At 41.2% G+C, this 20832-nt stretch overlaps 2 protein-coding genes across 2 annotated transcripts in view; one reads left to right on the forward strand and one right to left on the reverse strand.

Moving 5' to 3' along the window:
* Positions 1-20832, reverse strand: part of LOC132103640 (protein BTG3-like) — a 232998-nt gene that overhangs the window by 41505 nt on the left and 170661 nt on the right. The gene's annotated exons all lie outside the window — the stretch shown is intronic.
* LOC132103635 (sperm acrosome membrane-associated protein 6-like) lies at positions 815-14778 on the forward strand. Its single transcript, XM_059508726.1, is given in 9 exon segments — positions 815-1523; positions 8496-8545; positions 8708-8745; positions 9191-9261; positions 9522-9545; positions 12570-12647; positions 13192-13292; positions 14146-14290; positions 14385-14778. Coding segments are annotated over 9 exon segments (927 nt in total). The 5' UTR covers positions 815-1288; the 3' UTR covers positions 14570-14778.

Genomic DNA, 20832 nt, shown 5'->3' on the forward strand with positions numbered 1-20832 from the left:
AGATACACTGGACAAGACCACCATGAACATCACATGTATATATTGCTTTTGTCTGGAGTCATTGCATGATAAAGATGAGCTACCCTCTCATGTTAAATGGATAGTCCACCCAGGAAAACTCTGTCATAATTTATTCTCTCTCATGTCCTTCTAATCCTCTGTAACTTTCTTTCTTTTTCTGTGGAACATGATTATATTTTAAAGAATGTCTTTACCAGTTTTCTTTTTTTCAATTTTACTACAGTGGAATCAATGGGAACTGATAATTGGTTACTTAGTCTGGGTGGCACCATATTTTTTGACAGGAATGAAAATGAGTCTGTGACGGATAGAAGTACAGCATGCGTTCAATGGGTTTCTGATGTTTAACAACACACTGATTGTTCTGCTGGTGAAGTGTCTTTACAAAAAAAAAAAAACTATATATATATATATATATATATATATATATATATATATATATACATAAACATGACTATTGTTATACCAAAAAACATTATATATATATATATATATATATATATATATATATATATATATATATATATATATAAAACAGTAGACAAAACCCCATAAAACAGTTTTTATAGTTGTGAGATGGTGAAAATGATATGATCTATGACCTTTATACAGTATGTGCAAAGGTAAAGACTGTAATTCTATCCCACACAACCTTTGTTTTCAGGTAAATTCAATATGACGTCTAACCTGACTATATACATTAAAATATCTTCGTTTATATTCCAAATTTTTTTGTATTATTATTATAATGTCATGCAGGTTTGGAAAGACATGAGGGTGAGCTAATGAAAGTTTATATTTTTGGGGTGGACTATCCCTTTAAGAAACCTACACTAGCCTATAATCGACATAAAGAACTTTACAATAAACGAGAGAAATTTAGAGTTTTGTTAATTATTTATAAATTTTGTAATGTATGTTAATTGTAGCACAAGTAATCACCACGTAAGATCATTACTTCTATATGTATAACTGCCCGTGTGATAATTATTTCGTCATGATGATGCAATCCTTAAAAATAATTTTTTAAAGCTGTTTAGTTTCAAGCAGGTTGAAGAATAACATGATTAACTGGGCCGGTTGCATAAAAGGTTAAGACTAGTCTTAAAAGTTAGAAAGCTCATTTTTTTTCTTTAAGATTAGTCCTTTTATTATTGTTGTTATTATTTGGTTACATAAAAGCGTAGATTAGTCTAAATTGGATCCAAAAATAATTACCCTTTGGCTAAGTGCTAACTTTAGCTGGATAAAAGCTGGTAAAAAGTTTATGCTAGTGGCCCCAGGTCCAGTAATAACAGAAATATTTGCGATGATCGTAAAGCTGTTGTTTTTCAGCTCGGTAATTAGCACAGCTTTGAATTGCTATCAGTGTTTTATTGATGTCGATGACAGTCTTCGTTTGTGGTGGGGCCATATTCTCACCGAGTACAATGTTGACTCTTGTTACACACTCAATCGCATATTCAACAACGAGTCGAGAGTAAATGAAGCAGAAAAAGTAGGTAAGAATTAAGAAATGGCATAGGTTATTATCGGTATTATGCTAAGGCCTAAGGTTACTGTACGAGAAGCGTGTTAGTGAAGTCACGGTCGTATCTTTTTAATTTTACAGTTTTTTACAATCGCTATGACAGATTTTTCAATACATTTAACAAATTTCCTAAACTCTTAACACACCAACACACCTAAAACACACAATTGGCAAAACGGTTAATTTCATGCTCAAAATCACACATTGTAAACTAAACTCCAAATCTAATTTTCAAAATACAATAATACACTAACACAATACACTATGTCTACCAAAACACTGCAAACATGTTTCAAAATCAAATAATTATTCAAAACACTAACACATGTTCTCTTCCAACAGGAACATTTAGTCAATCATAACACAATGACAAAAAAAACACTATCATCAACCGAAATTACAGAAACTGCATTATTTTATGTGACAGGTCTGCCCTTATACAATGGACAGTACAGTATATTGTATTGATCAGAGATTGTGTTTTGCACTGTAGTTTCTTTTGAAGCCTCTCTACATTTTTGTTTTGTTGGGTTTAGTAAATGCATGCATTTTGTCACAAAAAATGAATGACCATCTCAGAGTAGCTTTATAGAATGTACAGTTACAGTTCTAAAAAAAAGACAGAGACAGAATTGCTGCAGTAAAGACTTTATTTGCAAAAGGACATTACTGCAAGATATACAAACAGAAAAAGCACCGGAATAATAATTAAAAAAAACAAAGTAAACTTCTAATCTGCCCGGTCTTCTGCATTTGGCCACATGTTCTCATCCACATCACACCTGATATCTTCTCTGGCAAGGCATCGTGGGAAGAATCTTTTTGCATGCCTTATCCACCACTGGCAGTGTTCAGCTGTGATGTCTTGGCATGCAGCATCCATTGCATCCAGGAGGGACATTTGGTCATGTGGGCAATGGTCAAAAACCTTCCATCTCCAGGATGAGAAAAACTCCTCAATGGGGTTGAGGAAAGGGGAGTAAGGAGCAAGGAAAAGGGACACCATCCTAGGATGGGCGTCAAACCATGCTGTGACTGCACGGGAATGGTGGAATGCCACATTGTCCCATGTGATCACATATATTGGCAAGTGGTCTCCCACCTGTCCCCTTTCTACCTCTGGCACCAATCTTTCGTGCAGGTCTTCTAAAAATAGGAGAAGGCGGTCGGTGTTGTAGGGGCCAATCTCACATTTATGCAGGAGTGCACCATTGTTGGAGATTGCGGCACACATGGTGATGTTGGCTCCTCTCTGGCCCGGCACGGTAACTGTGGCCCTTTTGCCAATTATGTTTCTCCCACGGCGACGCCTTTTCGCCAAGTTGAAGCCAGCCTCGTCAACATAGATAATTTCATGTGGGACTTGATTGGCCTCCAACTCCATGACTCTCTGAAAGTAATTAGACACAGTGTATGTACATGCTGTGCTGTACTGTATATCTACTGTATGTCCTAATGTACTCCAGGTTTATAGAGTAGTTTACTGCAAAACACACTGTGTATAGTACAGTAATGACTGTATTGCATAACCTTACCTGGACGTATTGGTGACGGAGTTCTTTGATGCGCTCACTGTTCCTTTCAAAAGGAACTTTGTATAGTTGTTTCATTAGGACTCTGTGTTTAGCTAGAGTCCGAGAAATGGATGTTATGCTGATTGCTGCAATGTTCCCAAAGACAAGGTTGTCCTCTACAACTCTGGACTGAATGTCCTTCAGTTTTATTTCATTGTCAGCAATCACCATGTTGACAATAGCAAGTTCCTGTTCTTCATTCAGGAGCTTTCCTCTGCCCCCTGAGGGAGGTAGACGTTGAATCCTTAGAGGAACAAAATACAGTTACATATTAGAGACCGGAGGCATACAGTCACTCTAATACTGTAAATGGTAATATTACAGTATTTACAGTACACTTTGCTGTAGGAGAAGCAATATCCTACCTGTTGGTTTCTCTGAAAATACGGACAATGGATGCCACTGTGTCCTGGCTGAGATTTGGTTGTACTCGTTCACCAGCCTCTCTATATGATAGCCCATGGTTTATGACATGGTCAATGATAGTTGCTCTTACAGTTTTTTTCAGTCGCTAACAAGCGTTTGTCCAAACAGTTGTCACATTTCCAAAACTCTAAACACAGTTAGCAAAGCATCAGTCTTTTGTGGCCATACCATTCACACATTTCATGTCGTTTTCACACAATATGCAGTCAGTGAACACATTTCCAAAATGCTTACATTTTCTTAACAGACAAGCTATACCTCCCAACAAAATTATGGATTGTTTTTGTAGTATTTACGAATGTTAACACACAACATCCCACAATAGCAAAAACAATATTCCAAACCTTAGATACAGTATAAAAAAACCTCTGCTTCTGCAATGATATCAGTTCAAAAACAATATATCTCAGCTGATAATAAACAAACAATTGAATAATTGACATACAGCTGATTTATGTTGGGTAAATTGGGACAACCACAGCTGGTTCCAGTCTGGCTTAGACTCAGTGGCAGGGGTTATTTTTTTCTATTACTATAAAAGGAGGACTTTGAGGAGTGATGTTTTTGGAAACAGAAACAGAAAAAGACAAACACTGTAATGTCTGGACAAGGAAGAGGAAGAGGAAGAGCAAGAGCAAGGGGCCCAGGGAGAAGAGCAGGCCCCGTGAGAGATGCAGAAGGAGGTGCAGTGAGAGGTGCAGTGAGAGGTGCAGTGAGAGGAGCAGTGAGAGGAGCAATGAGAGGTGCAGGTGCAGTGAGAGATGCAGAAGGAGGTGCAGTGAGAGGAGCAGTGAGAGGAGCAATGAGAGGTGCAGGTGCAGTGAGAGATGCAGAAGGAGGTGCAGTGAGAGGAGCAGTGAGAGGAGCAATGAGAGGTGCAGGTGCAGTGAGAGATGCAGAAGGAGGTGCAGTGAGAGGAGCAGTGAGAGGAGCAATGAGAGGTGCAGGTGCAGTGAGAGATGCAGAAGGAGGTGCAGTGAGAGGTGCAGTGAGAGGAGCAGTGAGAGGAGCAATGAGAGGTGCAGGTGCAGTGAGAGATGCAGAAGGAGGTGCAGTGAGAGGAGCAATGAGAGGTGCAGGTGCACTGAGAGATGCAGAAGGAGGTGCAGTGAGAGGAGCAGTGAGAGGAGCAATGAGAGGTGCAGGTGCACTGAGAGATGCAGAAGGAGGTGCAGTGAGAGGAGCAGTGAGAGGAGCAATGAGAGGTGCAGGTCCAGTGAGAGATGCAGAAGGAGGTGCAGGTGCAGTAAGAGGAGCAGGTGCAGGAAGAGGAGCAGGCCCAAGGTGAGGGCAAGGTAGAGGTGTAAGGATGCGTGGTGGTGGCATTCCAAGGGCTGCAAGAACAGTAGTCAGTGATGAAATTCGTGCCACTATCATTGACCACGTAATCAACCACGGTCTCTCACTAAAAGAGGCTGATGAAAGAGTGCAACCCAATTTGAGGCGGTCAACCGTTGCCTCCATTATTCGCATCTTTCAACAAACCAACAGGTAAGTAGTGCATTTTATATGGACTTTTTCTATTCTCACTTGACATGTCAATAAGGTCATACAGTAATGCATATGTTGAATTTTTTTTTTCCTCTAAAGACTGCAACGTCTTCCACCCTCTGGGGGAAGAGGAAAGCTCCTCAATAATGATCAAGAGCTTGCCATTGTGGAAATGGTTGTTGCAAATAATGCAATAAAACTGCATGAAATTAAAACTAGAATTGTGGAGGACCATGAGATATTTGGCAATCTAGAAAGCATCAGCCTCACAACCATTACACGGACTTTGTCCAAACACAGAGTGCGGATGAAGCAGCTCTACACTGTTCCCTTTGAGAGGAACAGTGCGAGAGTCAAGGAGCTACGACGACAATATGTCCAGGTATAGTGTATATTCAATTCAATGTCCAGTATTACTGTATTAGCTTTGCACATTGCAAGTAGGTAACCTACACAGTAATAGGTTGCAGTACAGTATGGTATACAGTAATGACTTGATATACATAAACCTTGTTTCAGAGAATTATGGAATTTGAGGCCAACCAGGCCCCTCATGAATTCATTTACATAGATGAGGCAGGATTCAATCTGTCCAAAAGGCGTCGACGTGGACGAAATATAATTGGAAAAAGGGCCACAGTTGATGTGCCAGGACAGAGAGGGGCAAACATTACCATGTGTGCAGCAATGGCAAATGCAGGATTACTCCTTCAGAGATGTCAGGTTGGACCCTATAATACCGAGCGCCTCCTTGCCTTTCTCAATGATCTCCACCAGCGCCTGGTACCAGAGCAGGATCAGGAGGGTGAAAACATGAGGACCTTTGTAGTTACCTGGGACAATGTTGCTTTCCATCATTCGCAAGCAATAACAGTATGGTTTGAAGTCCACCCAAGACTGGTAAGTCTCTTCCTTCCACCCTATTCACCTTTCCTCAACCCCATAGAGGAGTTATTTTCTGAATGGAGGTGGAAGGTTTATGACCATCAGCCACATGACCAGATGTCCCTCCTTGAAGCCATGGATGCTGGCTGCAGGGACATCACAGTTCAAGATTGCCAAGGGTGGATCTGACATACAAAGCGGTTTTATCCCAGGTGCATCGCCTTGGATAATATTAGATGTGATGTTGACGAAAACATGTGGCCTAACCCTGAAGATCGCAGGGATTAGATAAATTAATTTTGTGCTATTTTTAGTTCCCCCCTTTTTATCTGGGCTTTTGGCTGTTTTTCTTTTCTTTTCAGAAGAAAATTTTGTTATTGTAAGCATTTTGTTCACTGTAAGCATTGCAATACTGTAAAATTTTTCTGTTCTATTATACTGTGTTTCTACTGTACCTCCTTCAGTAAACAATAAAGAAAAAAAAAACTGATTTGCTTTTTACTAGAATGCGTTTGAATGTGAACATTACTGTACATGTGGACATGCAGGTCCCAACCAAGAAATTTAGTGTAAAAGGTGGATTGCATGTTACCTGAAACATAAAAGTCTATGCCGTTTTTCTAATAACAATAACCAGTATTTTGAAACCTGGTGTACTGTGATTGACTGCATATACTTTGTGAAGTGAAAACAAGTGTTATTCTTTGAAAGAATAATTTCATTTTGAGTCAGATTTCCAGTGTTTTGGTAAAGTTAGTGTGTGCGCAGAGAAACATGTGTTCTGTTTTGAAATGGAGAGTTAGTATATATTTAACAAAATGTGTTTTTGAGAAGAAAATGATCAATTTGGCCAATTGTGTTTTGTAGGTGTAAGTCTGTGTTAAGAGTTTAGAAAAATGATCTGAAGTATGGGTAAGTGCTTGTTAGCGATTGAAAAAAACTGTATTTGATCAGTTACCCTAGCTCTGGTCCTTCTTTGAGCGCCACCACGCATTCTAACTCCTCTCCCTCTCCCTCGCCCCACTCCTCTGTCTCGTCCTTGTCCTCGCCCCACTCCTCTCCCTTGTCCTTGTCCTTGCCCCACTCCTCTCCCTTGTCCTGGTACTCGTCTTCCTCTCCCTCTTGCAGGCAGGCATTCTTTCTTTCTTTCTTTCTTTCTTTCTTTCTTTCTTTGTGTTGCTCTATATTGTTTCTTTTCCACACAAGATCAGCCCAAAGAGTCCTCTTTTAGAACATATGATCATGTGATTGAAAGAACCTCAACACCTGAGTGTGCTTCCTAGATGGGAATCAGCTGTGATTTATATATTTGCATAACTTCAATAAGCTGTTTCTCATTAGCAATGGAATAAAATACAGGGAATATATTTGTGTTTCAATTCACAATATGAACAGCTGTTTACCTTGACTTTAGCCTGTAAGGTTAGGTTTAGAACATGGTGTTATCTGTTCTGACATACAGTGTTAAATCATTGGTAAATTTGGCAGTAAAAATCCATTGTTTTGGTCTTGTTTGAGCTTGTGTGTAAAAGAAGTTCAAGCATTTTAAATTTGTGTTAATTGTATGCATTTTGTGTTAAAGCAACAAGAAATGTGTTAATAGTATAGCTTACACAGGCGGATGTAGTGCTAACTGTGTTAAGAGTTTTGGAAAATTGTTAAAAGTATTGAAAAATCTGTCATAGCAATCGTAAAAAACTGTAATTAAAAAAAGGTAACGTTAGGCTACTTAATAATAAAAAATATTAAAAACATAAATTAAATTAAAACGATGTTTTAGTGAGTTTTAAGCTACCCTTCCGCTGTAACATAAAGCAGCGTAATGTTGCTTCACAACAAAACCCTAGCTCTGGTCCTTCTTTCATGAGCTCCTATGTATATTTCTGTTCAAGATTGAAAGTAATTGACAGAGAGATGGTGAAAAAATTCTCGGTAATCACGAAAGCAAGATTGAAACCAAACTTCTTTTTTTTTTACTGTAAACACTGTGGTTGTGAATACAGTATTACACAGAACAAAAGAAAAGAAATGCATCAACCTTGTGTGGATCTGTATTTATAGGCCTATTCTAAATCCATAATTGCTTGGTGTTAGGTAAAGCTGTGAGTGTTTGCACTGATGACGAATTAGCTGGCATTTTGATTAGTTGTGTTTGAAAAAGGAGCTCGAGATACTTCCTGTTAGATTTTTGTGTGTTACATCGAGAATTGTGTGTTGTGTTTGGCAAAAAAAGTGTTTTATGAAATTAAAAACTGAGTCAAAAGCTGAGAATTAGTTCATGGTTTGATGCAGATTTTGATGCAGATCATGCAGATTTGGTGTGAGTTTCAGGTGTTTGAGTGTCAGGTTTGAGAAACTGTGAAAAGTAAAGATTTCGTGTGTAAGCAGTTCTGTAAATTCTGTAAAAAAACAACAACAAAAAAATGTAAATTTAACGTGGACTGAAACATGCAATAAATGTTGAAAATAAAAATAAGACTGCAATTAAACTTAACATTATTTATAGCGAGTTCATAATTTGTACAGTTTGTTATTGTACAGGTAATGTTTTTGTATCTCTTTCTTAGGGAGAGGCTATGACGTAATGCTGAAGAATATCTTAAAATAATGGTAACAGGTTTATCTAAATACCAATCTTCAGCAACCAAGTAATAACTGTGTTTGTTTGGGCCCAGACCTGTGACAATTCATGAGGCCATAACTGGTGAGGATTTACCCTGAGAACAAAGAGTAAATATTCCCTTTCAGCCGTGATCCGTGGGAAATGGTGAACATGTAGACCCTTATCCATGAACTCCAACAATACTTAAATTACAAAGGGAAGACCTAGAGACTTACATAATGTGTACTGTGAAAACTGATATGTAGGCCTACAACTGCGGAATGATTGTCTAAACTCACCGCACCCAGAAACACAGTGTTTATGAGATGCTGGGTGTTGTGAAGCTGTAAATCTGTCCATTCTAGTGTTTTGATTACAAGGAGACAAAATTGTTTATCCCTTGGAAATGATGTATTTGATCATCAGAGACAATACAATTTGATTTTTTCTCCATTAACCCTTTTCAACAAAAACTGCTTACTTTAGGTCATTTCTAAGCATTCAATAATTAAATTGTAGAGCCCAACTTTCTTTCAAACTGAGGAAAGCGGAAAAGACAAACAGAGACTGGCATGAAACAGACATGTAATGTTTGACATACACACTTTGACTGAAATTGAGATAAAGGGCTCTGTCCTTCTCCCCTCTCCTCCCTTCTTTCAGACACAAAGAGTTCAGGCTTCAAGCAGCTGCAAACAATTTCATTGCTGCAGCCTCAAGGCTGCCCAGAGGTGAGACTTACATTATCACTTCATTTCTTTTGCCATGAAAGCCATGAAAAACTTGACCTGAGTCTTCATCTTCAATACAGCTCTCACTTTTCGCCTATAAGTTCCATTACAATTTCCGCATATTTCTCTCTTAAATCCTAGCAAGTTTTCCAGTTCTGAAACACTCTGCGCACCCAGATACCTCAGTATTACTGACTATTAAACCTTACACATGGATACTGCAGTATATAATATCTATTTTTTTTTATAATTTCTTGCAGCCTCTGGACGTTTCCCCCCATGTGGTGAGTAACGCCTATATATGTCATGACTCCTGATGAAGCTAAAAAAAAGTGCTTGTTCTGTAATTTGAGGTTTCTCAGATTGTTACACTGGACTCTGTGGAAAAATTCTCTGGTTTTAAGGTGCCACAAATATCCTAGTGAGTACTCAAGAAACTTAATATATATTTCAAGTGCTTTCAAACCATATCCTTTTATGATGGTGGTATTGTAAGTACCACTGACGGTCTTGCAGAAATGTATGGATTCCATCTTTTCTTTATTGGTTTTTCAGAACAGGTTGTTTAAACTAGTGCGTTCACTGAAAAATTATCAGAAAAAAAAAAAACACCCCCATATATATATATATATATATATATATATATATATATATATATACAGTACTGTGCAAAAGTCTTAGGTCACTAGTATTTTCACCAACAGAAATTCAGTTATTTCTGTTTTGCTGTAGTGTGTCAGTAGGAAGTATCAGTTTACATCTCCAAACACTATTTTTGCCATTAATTGTAATAATCAAGTGAGAATTTTGTTTTGCACAAGGAGTCTGCTAACAGCCAGAGCACACAGAGATCTGATCTCATCCAAAAACGCTTCAAAAAACCTGCAAAGCTACAGTGCTGTGCAAAGTTTTAGGCACTTGTGTAAACATGCTGTAAAGTGAGGATGCCATCAAAAATAATGCAATAAATATATTTTATCAATTAACTTCTATTGACTTAACTTAATTAAATCAACATTTGGTAGGTTTCTTGAAGCGTTTTGGAGACATTGGCACAGTTCTTCTGGATTGAGTCTGTCTGAGTTTGTTCTGTTTCTTCATGTTATTCCAGACAGACTGATGATGATGAGATCAGATCTCTGTGTGGAGCAATGGCTGTTGTCAGACTCCTTGTGCAAACAAAATTATTACAATTAATAGCAAAAATAATGTTTGGAAATGTAAACTGATATTTACTATTGACACACTACAGCAAAAGATAGGAATAACTGATTTAAAACCATTTTTTGTTAGTGAAAATACTAGCGACCTAAGACTTTTAATATTTAATTGTTTCTGTTTAAATTTTATTAAACTTTAGTCAACAAAAAGCAGGTCTAATTAATTGAAATACACATTTGCACCATAAAACCACCCAATGAAATATTTATTTCCAAAAATTCTATGTTTTAATTTAATCTTTTAAAATATAATAAAGATTTAACAATTACTTTCATTCCTTAAAAAAGTTTTCATAATTTTGGGACACTGTACAAATTGTGAGCAAAAATGGAATGGAATAATTTACAAATCTCGTAAACTTATATTTTATTCGCAATAGAATATAGATAACATATCAAATGTTGTAAGTGAGACATTTTGAAATGTCATGCCAAATATTGGCTCATTTTGGATTTCATGAGAGCTACACATTCCAAAAAAGCTGGGACAGGTAGCAAAAGGAGAGTGGAAAAGTGAACTGTACATATAAGGAACAGCTGGAGGACCAATGTGCAACTTATTAGGTCAATTGGCAACATGATTGGGTATAAAAAGAGCCTCTCAGAGTGGCAGTGTCTCTCAGAAGGCAAGATGGGCAGAGGATCACCAATTCCCCCAATGCTGCGGTGAAAAATAGTGGAGCAATATCAGAAAGGAGTTTCTCTGAGAAAAATTGCAAAGAGTTTGAAGTTATCATCATCTATAGTGCATAATATCATCCAAAGATTAAGTGAATCTGGAACAATCTCTGTGCATAAGGGTCAAGGCCGGAAAACCATACTGGATGCCCGTGATCTTCGGGGCCTTAGACGGCACTGCATCACATACAGGAATGCTACTGTAATGGAAATCACAACATGGGCTCAGGAATACTTCCAGAAAACATTGTCATGAACACAATCCACCGTGCCATTCGCTGTTGCTGGCTAAAACTCTTTAGGTCAAAAAAGAAGCCATATCTAAACATGATCCAAAAGCGCAGGCATTTTCTCTGGGCCAAGGCTCATTTAAAATAGACTGTGGCAAAGTGGAAAACTGTTCTGTGGTCAGACGAATCAAATTTGAAGTTCTTTTTGGAAATCTGGGATGCCATATCATCTGGACTAAAGAGGACAAGGACAACCCAAGTTGTTATCAGCGCTCCGTTCAGAAGCGTGCATCTCTGATGGTATGGGGTTGCATGAGTGCGTGTGGCATGGGCAGCTTACACATCTGGAAAGGCACCATCAATGCTGAAAGGTATATCCAAGTTCTAGAACAACATATGCTCCCATCCAGACGTCGTCTCTTTCAGGGAAGTAAACATGTCCTTGTCCCAACTTTTTTGAGATGTGTTGATGCCATGAAATTTAAAATCAACTTACCTTTCCCTTAAAATGATACATTTTCTCAGTTTAAACATTAGATATGTCATCTATGTTGTATTCTGAATAAAATATTGAAATTTGAAACTTCCACATCATTGCATTCTGTTTTTATTCAGAATTTGTACAGTGTCCCAACTTTTTTGGAATCGGGTTTGTATATTTCTGTCATGATTTCTTCAAGTTAAAATAAACCTTTATTTTTATGGGTTGTTTTGAAGACCTTTACGCTTCTGTGTGAACAGTATATGATAGTTTTATCTGATAAGATGTTAAAATGCTTACTGCTTCACTTAGACACAAGTTCACGTGGCGTATCATGGTTGATTGAGTATGTGTGTATATATTTATAATAAAAAAAATATAATTTATGTATAAATGAGTGTTTTTGAATTTGAAAATATGTAGCTGCCTTTATATTTTAGAAAGGAGATTTAAAAAAAAAAGGGATCGTCATATTTGGGGGTACATTGCAACAAAAAATTTTAACCCTTGAGGGATCTGCCATTGTGGCGATTGTTAAATTTTTTCTATGTAGACATAATCAATATCTTCCATATGCTACTCCTCTAAATATGTTTTTTTATTATGGTTTTTTATTTTCAAATACAGTTACATTCTTTCAGAGACTACAGAAAAAAAGAAAAAAAGTATTTTATAAATGGGATCAAATCTATCGTTTAGGTTTCCAGGCGCAAGGTGCTGTTTATAACTGCATAACCTGTCAGTACAACTCCTGTGAATTCCCGCTGGATTGCCCCGGTGAGTTGACAGGCTCCTTTACATGTGTGCAGTTTAGTTTTCAATATATTATGATATGTTATTCTATGCAGTCCCCCACTCACCCATACTCTCCACACTTGACATGATGGATATGTTATAACTCGACCTGACAGAACCACCTCTGTAATTATGTAACAGCATTTACGCAGTGCAAACATCTATAGCTTTTAACTCTTCTTGGGAGCGCAGCAAAGTTGTTAAATGAAACCTTGAGCCTTGACACACTTTTCCACACAATATCATTCCGCACAGATATCCCTTTAGGTTACCTAAGATGGCAGGCCTTCTCCCACACACTGTGGTATTCATTTCCACTCAGCACAGCTACAATTATTGCTCAGCGTATCGTTTCTTTGGCTGCTCTCACCAGAGGCTTTGCTTAAATATTATAATTAGGTGAATGGTGGGCAGATTGTGCTGCCTCTGTTCTTCTGTCGACAAAAGGTATTCAATTGCAAGGTGAAGTGTTACAGATCTGCGTCTAATGTATCGCTCTGTGTGTGTGATTTATGTGCTTTTACAGTGAAGGAAATCAGTGTAAAGGAGAACAACAGGACTCAGATGTGGTGTAAGGTCCCTTTTCTGCTTCCCACAGATGGAGAGATAGTCTGGAGATACACAGTGGTGATGAGAAAATCACTTCAAACGTGAATAGCTAACATAGTTTATGAGCAAGACTAATAATAACATATATACATTATATATATATTTTTTTCAGACAAAATTATGGGACTGTAAAGCACAAAATTGCAGTATGTTTCATGTAGAATTTACCAAAATTAGAGGAAAACACAGCATTATATAATGTTTTATATATATTCAATTACAGTATGTTTCTTGCTGTTTCAATTAAGATTTATTTATTCATTCATTCAGATAAAAATTTTATGTTTCCTGCAGTTTTAATGAATAATCATTCATTCATGCATTTGTCCTTTTTTTAATGTAGACAAAATAACAATATATTTCCTGCAGAACTGAACAAATTTAGTGGGGAATGTAGCAAATCTGTAATATTTTTATGCCAACAAAATTAGAGTGTTTCCTGCCATTTCAATGAATTCATTAATTTCAATGATTCATTAATGAATCAATCCATCCATCCATTCATTCATTCATTAAAAAAAAGGTATATGTCCCACAATTTTATTTAACAGATTTATTTGTTTATTCATGTTTTTCATAAATTTTTTCAGTCTTTATTTATTTATCTGGTTTTTATTTATTTATTTTATTCGAATACAGACAAAATTACAGTATGTTTTCTGCAGAATTGATCAGAATTAGAGGGGGCTATAGCTATATTATTTTCTTTTATGCAGACAAATTACAGTGTATTTCCTACTACTGGTATTTCAATTACTATTTATTCCTTTAGCAATGTAGAATGTAGCAATATTTGATATGTGGAAGTCAACATATTGGAATTAAGAGTTACTTACTGAATGTGACTCTTTCTGTACTTACAATGCTGAAGTTGACGGATCGGTTTGACGAGGTCACGGTTGGAGTGGATCCACTTTACTTTATCCCCTCTGCCCGGCCAGAGCACTCGGGCACCTACCAGTGTGAAATATTCTCTCAGGAGCACTCACTCGTCCGTATCTACTACTACGTCACAGGTGACCGCTCACATCTATGAAAAATTATGACATTCCTGGGCTGTTGCTATTACTGACCTCTGTATATCCCAAATGTCTGTGGTTTTCTCCTCAGTAGTCCCTATGGCACAGATAGGCCATGCAGAACTACAGGATGTTTTTGAACAGGCTCTCCTCCCAGGAGGCCAGTTCTCTTCCCTGTCCCCTACAGTTCCATTCACCTTATGGCTTCCCAGTCCTGCCCTTGTCACCACCTGTCTGACTGCAATACTTCTGCTGGTCTTCATTAGTCTAGGGTAATAATTTCTTAATTTTCAGTGTAATAATTCATTGTAATTCCTATTTATTTAATTTTTAAATTTAATTTTATACTTTTTTTGTACATTTTTGAATAACATATTTGCATGTTCACGTACTAGGGATGTAACAGTACATGTATTTGTCCTGAACTGTCACAGTACAGACGTCACGTGATTCTGTCGAATCTCACAATATCTCAACTTCAAGAGATCTTGTACATAAACAAACATGGATGTCAAAATAAAGGTATCACTACTTATTTGTGGTGCAATTTGTTCAGGAAAAAAAAACATAAAAAGAGGAAAAATCTGCAGGATATGGTTGTGATGGATGGATGGAGAGGCAACATTGATTTTCTACTCTATAGAAAGAATTAGAGTAAACTAGTGTGTAAACTTTGTTAAATTACATTCATTTTAGGCTAGGATAGGTAAAGCTAACGATCTATGTAGTGAAATAGAAAAACAACCTCAACATCGTTTTTGTCACAAATATTTTCTTTTTATACATAAATATATACATAATAACAGAAACTATAGAATACCCACATAGGGACTTTGATAATAACACTATTCATTTCTGGAACAGGTTGATTGATAATACACACAGGCAGACACAGGCGCTATGCTCCAGTGAGAACTGACCAATGTGAAAGCACAGAGGAGAAAAACAAGCAAAACAAAACACCGGTCTCAAATTAGATGTACAAAATGAGGATTTGTAAAGAAAAATGTTGGAGGATTTCAATGTTAGCCAAGAGGAGACTGGTTTTCCTTTGCTGCAAAACTTGGTTCTCGCGAGACATTTCTATTTCTTTATGTTTCAATGCCGTCTGACCATTCTCAGTCCTTGCATGGGCCCATGGAAAGAAGTAAATGAACACGATCACACACGGAGTGCCCATGATTTCCACCAGAGGGCACTTCATCCCCATTTACCACAATCCTTTGCCCAAACTTATCAGCACTCATCACAAGTTCACAGCTTCAAAAGACTATAAAGCGTCCACTCAGTGACATACACATCAATGTTGATTGTTAACCTGTAGCGTACCCCTGTTCTCCTGTTTTGCCATGTTCAATGTTACCTTACCTTGCCTTGCTTTGTTTTTGACCTTGGACTGTTTCCTTGTAATTGATTGTTTGCTGCTTGCCCTGATCATTGCCTGCATATTGGCTTACTCTTTTGTATGTTCCTTAGATTGTACTGTTTTGCCGGTGTGTGAGATGTGAAGTTCCTGTTGCCACAGTTGCAGAACCTCCAGAGGTGGCGGCATCCGCTGCAGAACCTCCAGAGGCAGCAGGGGTGTTCGCCTCAGCTCCTCTCAAGACAGGGGTGTCCTCCTATGAACCCTTCGTTTGTCCTGACAAGGTCATGGAGACCGTCAGTGAATCCCCTGTCAAACCTGTCACGGCCATCGAAGCCAATCAGTAACCATCAACCCTGCCTGAGCCAGTCGCAAAGACTACCTCTGCTTGTCCTGTCACAGCTGTGGAGGCGGTCTGTAAACACTGCCTGTCCTTTCATGGCTCTGGAGGCCGTCTGTGAGCTCTCTGCCTGTCTTGTCATGGCTCTGTAGTCCGTCTGTGAACTCTCTACCTGTTCTGTATACAGCTCTGGAGGCCATCTTTTAACTCTCTACCTGTTCTGTCACAGCTATGAAGACCGTCTGTTAACTATTAACTCCCTGACTTTCTTGTCACAGTCAAGGAGAACCGCCTATGTACTTGTCACACCCAGGGGCTGGCTATGCTTTAACTAAGCCACACCCCTTCTCAACTTCCACCTCGAGGAGGTCCCCAAACCCGACCCAATGGCCAAGCAACACGAGAACAAGTAAGTGATAAAACAATCTTTATTTAAATATTTAAAAATAGCTTAGGGAATAGGGAAAGGGCAATTAAAACTAAACTCTGACTCGGCCCTCCAGATGGGCTATGGCCGGGAAGAGGTCAGGGAGCAAGGGGGCCACGGGGATCCGGGGCGTGGGGCTCGGGCCCCGGCCTGAGTCTTAGGTATCCGTAGCGCCCTCCTTCTTCCTCCTCTTCGCTGAATACAGCTCACGGTAAGTACTGGTTCACTCAGTTCGTTCTCGAGGTGCCCACTCTCTTTCTCTTCCTCCACAGGCAACAGCTCTTCGCTGATTACAGCTCACAGTAAGTACTGATTCACCCAGTTCGTTCCTTGGGTGCTCACGCTCTTTCTCTTTCTCCACAGGCAACGGCTGGGACACACAGGCACAGTTAGTTCAGCTTGGTTTTGCTCTCACCTCTTCGCTGATTACAGCTCACAGTAAGTACTGGTTCACACAGTTCGTTCCTTGGGTGCTCACTCGCTTTCTCTTTCTCCACAGGCAGCGGCTGGGACACACAGGCACAGTTAGTTCAGCTTGGTTTTGCTCTCACCTCTTCGCTGATTACAGCTCACAGTAAGTACTGGTTCACACAGTTCGTTCCTTGGGTGCTCACTCGCTTTCTCTTTCTCCACAGGCAGCGGCGTAAGTACAGGTTCCCTCAGTCTCTCCTCGTGTTACCCACTCTCTCTCCTTTTCTCTCCACAGGTATCAACTTGGGCACAATAGCACAGTTAGTTTGCTTTGAATGGCTCTCACCTCTGGGCTGGACACAGCGTACTGTAAGTACAGGGTTCGCTCTATTCCTCCTCGTGTTATTCACTCTCTCTCTCCTTTCCTCTCCACAGGTATCAACTTGGGCACAATAGCACAGTTAGTTTGCTTTGAATGGCTCTCACCTCTGGGCTGGACACAGCGTACTGTAAGTACAGGGTTCGCTCTATTCCTCCTCGTGTTATTCACTCTCTCTCCTTTTCTCTCCACAGGTATCAACTTGGGCACAATAGCACAGTTAGTTTGCTTTGAATGGCTCTCACCTCTGGGCTGGACACAGCGTACTGTAAGTACAGGGTTCGCTCTATTCCTCCTCGTGTTATTCCCTCTCTCTCCTTTTCTCTCCACAGATATCAACTTGGGCACAATAGCACCGTTAGTTTGCTTTGAATGGCTCTCACCTCTGGGCTGAACACAGCGCACTGTAAGTACAGGTTTCCTCTGTTTCTCCTTGTGTTACTCACTCTCTTTCCTTTCCTCTCCACAGGTATCAACTTAGACACAAAACACAGTTACTCTGCTTTGGATGGCTTTCACCTCTGGGCTGGACACAGCGTACTGTAAGTACAGGGTTCGCTCTATTCCTCCTCGTGTTATTCCCTCTCTCTCCTTTTCTCTCCACAGATATCAACTTGGGCACAATAGCACCGTTAGTTTGCTTTGAATGGCTCTCACCTCTGGGCTGAACACAGCGCACTGTAAGTACAGGTTTCCTCTGTTTCTCCTTGTGTTACTCACTCTCTTTCCTTTCCTCTCCACAGGTATCAACTTAGACACAAAACACAGTTACTCTGCTTTGGATGGCTTTCACCTCTGGGCTGGACACAGCGTACCGTGCTATCTCCGGAGATCTGAAGCACGCTCACAACATATACTGTACTGAACTAGGCCAGGACCAGCAATCTCCTTGTCCTCCCACGCCGAAGTGCGTGAAGGCGGGGGTTTATCTGACAGGACACACGGCAATACACAGCAGCCCACAGCAATATACAACACCACGTCAAAATTATAGGTTTTCACAGCACGAAGACTCACCCACCACACTCAGTGTACGGAAAGGACACCCGTCTTCCTTCACTTCGCTTGGTTCGGATCTGGCGATGGAATATGCGGCCTAGCTAGTGATGTCGTCGTTGCGACTACTTCAATAAGTATTCCTTCGGCTCTCCCACCACACTATATTAGGGGTAGGGCCACCCTCCTCCTCCTGGAGAGATCTACACAACGCCAGGTCAATATACAGGGCACTTTCGACTGGCTCTTAGTACTCACATCAATGCCACTTCCAATCCCCTTTTTCCCGTCGTCTCAGTTCGCCGTATAATCTGTTCACTTCTCAACCTTTAAGGTTCGCGATGTCTTCACAATCATACAATTCCAGCCTGAGGGAGAGAGAGAGTTAGACAGCTACCAGCAGCGTACCAAGACGGGCACAACCCAGTGCTTCACACACACCAAAGAGAGCTTCCCAGACTGTAAAATAACTTGGCCTTAAGTACTGCCTTGTCCAGCGTATCCTCCAATCACCAACCGCTGTCCCTAACTAGGCACAGGTGCATCGAATTCCCTGATTTTCCTTCTTACGGCGCTACCGGAAGTTCCGGTGTTCTGTTTTTCCGGTCCGGGCGGAAACACTTCCGGGCGGAACCAAACTTCCCGAATTTTGGTTCCGCCCCTAAAGATCGTCACCTTGTGACATCCTCCCCCGCCAATCCGTTCTAGTCCCTAGAACGTCCTCGGGCTGTCCACTCCCCATAGCGGGCAGGGGGTCGGCCTCGGTTCTCTCGCTGGGATCGTCTCACTGGTGAATCGGGCTCAGCTTGTTCAGGGGCTGCTTCTGGTTCTCTCGGGGCGATCGGGGGTGGTGCCACCACGGGTCTCCCTGGTACCACAGCCCAACCTTCAATCCAGGGGGCCGCTGGTACAGGTTCCGTGGGGACTTCTTCCACGGCTTCAGGGTAGTTAGGGCATGGGCGAATCATGTTCCGGTGCACCACACGGTCGGGGCCTGACTTCCCTTCTGGCCGGATGGTATAGACCGGCTGCCCCGGCCTCTGCTGCCGGCAGACTACATAAGGGGTGGCCTCCCAACGGTCACTCAGTTTCCCCTTCCCCTGCCGCCGATTATCTCTCACCAACACCCTCTCTCCTGGCAGTAGAGGGGCTTCTCTAGCAGTCCGATCATACAACCGCTTACTTTTCTCTCCTGCCGTCTGTATCCTTTTCGACACCTGCTCGTAGGCGAAATGCAAGCGCTGGTGATGGCGCCCCACCCACTCCGTTACACTTGCTTCCTCTTGGTCGGCTATCACTCCTAGGACCAGGTCAGTAGGCATTCGTATGTGTCTGCCAAACATCAGGTAAGTGGGAGCGTAACCCGTAGTACTATGTATACTGTTGTTATAGGCCTGTAGGAGGTTTGGCAAGGCACTCACCCAATCGTCCTGCCGTTGTTGGTCCAAGGTCCCCAGCAGCCCCAATAGGGTCTGATTGAATCTCTCACAGCCGCCGTTCCCCTGAGGATGATACGAAGTGGTGTGAGTTTTCGTGCAACCGTACAACTGGCATAGTTCTCTAATTACCCTGGACTCAAAGTTGGCTCCTTGATCGGAGTGCAGAAACTCCGGGCATCCGAACGTCTGGAAGACGGCCCGCCATAAAACTGTAGCGGTGGTGGTTGCAGTCTGGTCGAGGGTGGGGATAGCCCAAGCGTACTTTGTGAACAAATCCGTTATTACCAAGATGTTCTGGTAGCGATCTCGTGGTCGGCCCAGTGTCAAGAAGTCCATAGCCATGATATGAAGGGGGGCCTTCGCATGGATGGGTACCATTGGCGCTCGGACCTCCCGTCTGGACTTAAACAATATGCATCTCGGGCAAGCTTGAATTAGGGCGTGCACCGATGCCTCTAGCCCGGGCCAAAAGAAGAATCTCCTAAGCAGGGACACGGTCCTCTCCTGTCCCTGATGCCCCAACTGGTTGTGGTACGCCGAAACTAAAGCCGTTACCTCATCTGCGGGTACCACGATCTGGCGTACTTCTTCGCCCAACTTCGGGTCACTGACCCTTCTGCACAAAACGCCATCTCTCAGCTCCAGCCTGTCCCATTGCCCCAGCAGCCTCCTCCCAGTATCCGTCTGGGCTAACCTCTCCGCTGGCGTCAGCCGTCGGCCCTGTTCCAGCCATTCTCTTACCAGCCGCACATCTTGATCCCTGGCCTGTCTCTCCCTCCACCGACGGGGATCCCATCCCCAGTTCTCAGGCACGGCCTCTTGTCTGCTGCCTGGTGCCTCTACTGCTCCTACCATATAGCCCTCCTCCGGGCTGGCCCCTCCGGGGCTTTCCGCTTCGGGCAGCCTTGAGAGGACGTCCGCGTTCATGTGTTCACGCCCTGGTCGGTACTGTAGTTGATAGTCAAAGTTGGCCAGTTGGGCCACCCACCGCTGCTCCACGGCTCCCAGCTTCGCCGTCTGTAAGTGTACTAATGGGTTATTGTCTGTAATGATCGTCACCTTGGCACCCCAGAGGTAGTCTTTAAATTTCTCACTTAGGGCCCACTTCAACGCCAGCAGCTCCAATTTGAAAGAACTATAGTTCGCATCGTTCCTCTCGGCTGGGTGGAGGCTCCGGCTGGCGT

Source organism: Carassius carassius, chromosome 24 (genome assembly GCF_963082965.1).
Source record: "Carassius carassius chromosome 24, fCarCar2.1, whole genome shotgun sequence".
NCBI lineage: Eukaryota > Metazoa > Chordata > Actinopteri > Cypriniformes > Cyprinidae > Carassius > Carassius carassius.